Here is a 3,449-nt window from a genome sequence, read left to right on the forward strand (position 1 = left end):
ACTTTTCAAACAGGGTGGTTGGCTTTTGGAATGAGCTGTCTTCTAGGGTGGCGGATGCAGTAAATTTAACTGAGTTCTAGAAAAGATTGAGTAGTAAGGGTGGTTATAGTTAGGAGCTGGAAGGGACATCCTTGATGAACCAATAAGCTCCGTTTTGTCCCTTTAAAGTTGTATAAAGTTTATGAAAGCTGCAAAAAGGCCTATCTGTGCTCTGCCCACCACGGGTATCAAAACCCAGTTTCTAGCGTTGTAAGTCCGCAGACATACCGCTGTGCCACTGGGGGGCACGGTCATAAGATAACGATTTAAATTGTCAATTCTAATGGCTTTAAATTTAAATAAACAAATTTTTCTGATAATAATGTATATCTATATATAGGTATCTGTATTTTCTTTGTAAAATGATCATGTTCATGGAAATTTTCTCTCTTTGTATGTTATTAACTTTCTTCTTTGGGACACAAAAACAAAAAACAGCACTAATGACATGTGCTCTTGTCCCATTCTAATAATATAACACTGTTGCATAACTTATAAAATACATGAATCGTCTTTTCTATTGTCACATTATAACAAAACTACAACGTTGTCATGCAGTCTATACACATGTCTCAAACAATACTCCTCTTGTCGCATTACAGAGGGATGAGTACGATTATATTAAAACTATTTTGAATATGCAACTCAGCAAGTCGTTTGACAACACACAGTTGATATGAAGTTGCACTGAAAGTGCATGTACCAGAACTACGTTTTGTTATTGTTTGGCGTTTCGTAGGCAGTGTAAAGCCACTGAAAGTCTATCGCTTTCGAGGAGGGTGCGTAACAAACAGCTCTTTGACACAAAATATTTACACACTCAAATAATAAAGATGTGTTCAGATCGTGGATTTAGAATTCCCAAGACGGGGATATCCTTTTTACTTAAAGGCACTGGAAACAAATGAATATGGATCAACTTGGAGCACCAGAATCATCTCGAAAGAGACCTGCAACAAGACGTGCCTTAGCCTTAGTAAGTAAAGTGTGACGTCTTGTAAAAGATGAGAATCCACGATCAAAAAAGCTGTCTACGTTCTCCAGGCAACAGTACGTAACAAAACCAAGAAGGATCTCCACCTGGAAAAGTGACAAAAGTCATATGGACACAAGTTTCTTTCACGAAATATCCGCTGAATAGTCGCAAATCTCAAGCAGCTGGAGAATGAAACAGGTATTCGTGCTATTTCATATGAATTTTGGCCAGATTGCCGAACGTAGAGCTTATATATTTATGTACAATCAAACTGTTGAAATGGGTGCTGGGAACTGTAGTATTCGTAAACTAGATTGATTATGGAAATGCCAAGGAGAGTAATGGTGTGTTATAGACATGATGGTCTTATGATGGAGCCTTTTGCAATGGAAATTACGCTGCAGGATTATTGTCAAGATGCACAGTCGTCAGACAGAGCATGACTGATCGGACTTAGCTACATAGATTGTAAGACGTCATAATGCTCCAAAATCATTTTAACACAACGTATTCAACCTTCTTATAATAATAATGAACAATGTCAGTTTATTTTATCCATAGTACCTACCTGAATCACTCCTCCTCCTTTTCCATTCGAGGAAAACAGAAAATCTTGAGGCAGCTGGAGCATCTTTCCTAGCCAATCTAGCATGATTATCTCCAAGTCAGTTGATACTGGACATGCAGACTTTATATGGAAGAAGTTCACAAGAGTGATATATCACTAATGTTAATTTCAACAATACATTGTGAGAATAAAATATTTTTCTTAGAAAATAACGATTTTTATTACAGAGATCTTAATCTACAGTTATTGAAAAACAATTTGTTTAGTCCACAATACATTTTCTTACCCAAGAAAATCCAATAATTCCGAACGCTCCACTCAGCATGTCAGCACAGATGGCGGGAAAGGAATTTCCAGAGGGAAGGTAGGAGTGGAATCTTGGAGAATTCCAATGGACCATCTATAAATATCAAGGTAGCTTTAACATTCATAACGAATTCTATACATATATTACTTTGGAGATAACTATTCATATTTTATGTTTTCGAAATCACAATACTGCATAATTTGATGTCAATGAATATTTTGTTCACATCATGTGAGACAGAAGTTATTTTGATTGATCCAAGAAAGGTAAGCTTACTTTTGATAAAAAAAGTACATGATTGATCCAAGGAAAGGTAAGCTTACTTTTGATAAAAAAGTACATGACTGATCCAAGGAAAGGTAAGCTACTTTTGATAAAAAAGTACATGATTGATCCAAGGAAAGGTAAGCTTACTTTTGATAAAAAAAGTACATGATTGATCCAAGGAAAGGTAAGCTTACTTTTGATAAAAAATACATGATTGATTCAAGGAAAGGTAAGCTTACTTTTGATAAAAAAGTACATGATTGATCCAGAAAATATTCTGAGGCGTTGGCTCTAAAGAATGTTTTACAAACATGGGAATCATTAGAAGTACGCTGGATATCATTTAATATATTGCAAGATGAATAAGGACAAAATAACTGTAAATCATTGATGTCTGACATTTTGGAAGATTTAGTCGAAATTACAGATAAAATAATACAGAAACACAAAACATCACAATTCAATAGCAACAACTGTTCAGGTTAAAATTAGGTACCGAAGATGATAAAACAGAAAATTTCTGATCTCTGATAAAAGATTTAGATCACTAGAGCATTTGTGAATAAACCTTCTCAATGGACAACAATATATTTATGTTACCCCTAACTGTAAAACTATAGTAAAATAATTTCAATCGTATTAAAAACCGCGAAAGTTATTAAGTTGCTTACTCTTTCTTCGAGGTTTCAACTTGTGTGATTCTGTATAAGATAGCTTGGTTTTCCAAACGTAAAATTTGTGCGTGTTATGCAAATACTATAACTGGTTTCATATCATGTTTTAGAAAACGAATACTTTCTAATTCAGCTACATTCAGGAAAGCATTGTTGCCGTACGCGTTGTCTGTACTTAGTTTAAACACTCTATCAAAACAGAAGCTGTCCAACAATGAACGTCTCTAATCTTTGTTACACAGAGCAGAAGCCAGTAGGGGATGTTTCTGCTTCTTTATGTGGCAGTTACACTACGTAAGTTATTAATTTATTTATCACAATGAGTACGTCAGAATAGACTGAAGCTGGTTGCATAATTCGCTGTATCACATTCGAGATGTAACGTACGACTACCACTGTACAAGAAGCTGCTGATTAGGGATAATGCAAATAGGTTTGTTTTTGAATCTCGCGCAATGCTACACGAGGGAGTATCCCACTCCTCATCAGTGACCCTGATTTTTTCGGTGCATAAGACGCACTTTTTAACCCCAAAATTTTATGTCAAAATCTGCTTGCGTCCTATACACCAAAGGTATGAATAATATATATGTATATATACGATATACCCAAGCCATG

The 3,449-nt window shown here is 35.3% G+C and overlaps 1 protein-coding gene across 2 annotated transcripts in view; it reads right to left on the reverse strand.

Moving 5' to 3' along the window:
• Nucleotides 1-1,977, reverse strand: part of LOC106471537 (aromatic-L-amino-acid decarboxylase-like) — a 38,037-nt gene extending 36,060 nt beyond the window's left edge. For both annotated transcript variants that reach the window (XM_022400144.1, XM_013932136.2), the window contains exons 1-2: nucleotides 1,870-1,977; nucleotides 1,584-1,703 (exon numbers count right to left, since the gene is read on the reverse strand). In XM_022400144.1, the coding sequence (XP_022255852.1) occupies nucleotides 1,584-1,703; nucleotides 1,870-1,908 (159 nt within the window). In that variant the 5' untranslated portion in view covers nucleotides 1,909-1,977. The remainder of the gene's footprint in view (nucleotides 1-1,583; nucleotides 1,704-1,869) is intronic.
• Between the last annotated feature and the right edge of the window lie 1,472 nt (nucleotides 1,978-3,449).

Source organism: Limulus polyphemus, unplaced genomic scaffold, assembly GCF_000517525.1.
Source record: "Limulus polyphemus unplaced genomic scaffold, Limulus_polyphemus-2.1.2 Scaffold4686, whole genome shotgun sequence".
Classification (NCBI taxonomy): domain Eukaryota; kingdom Metazoa; phylum Arthropoda; class Merostomata; order Xiphosura; family Limulidae; genus Limulus; species Limulus polyphemus.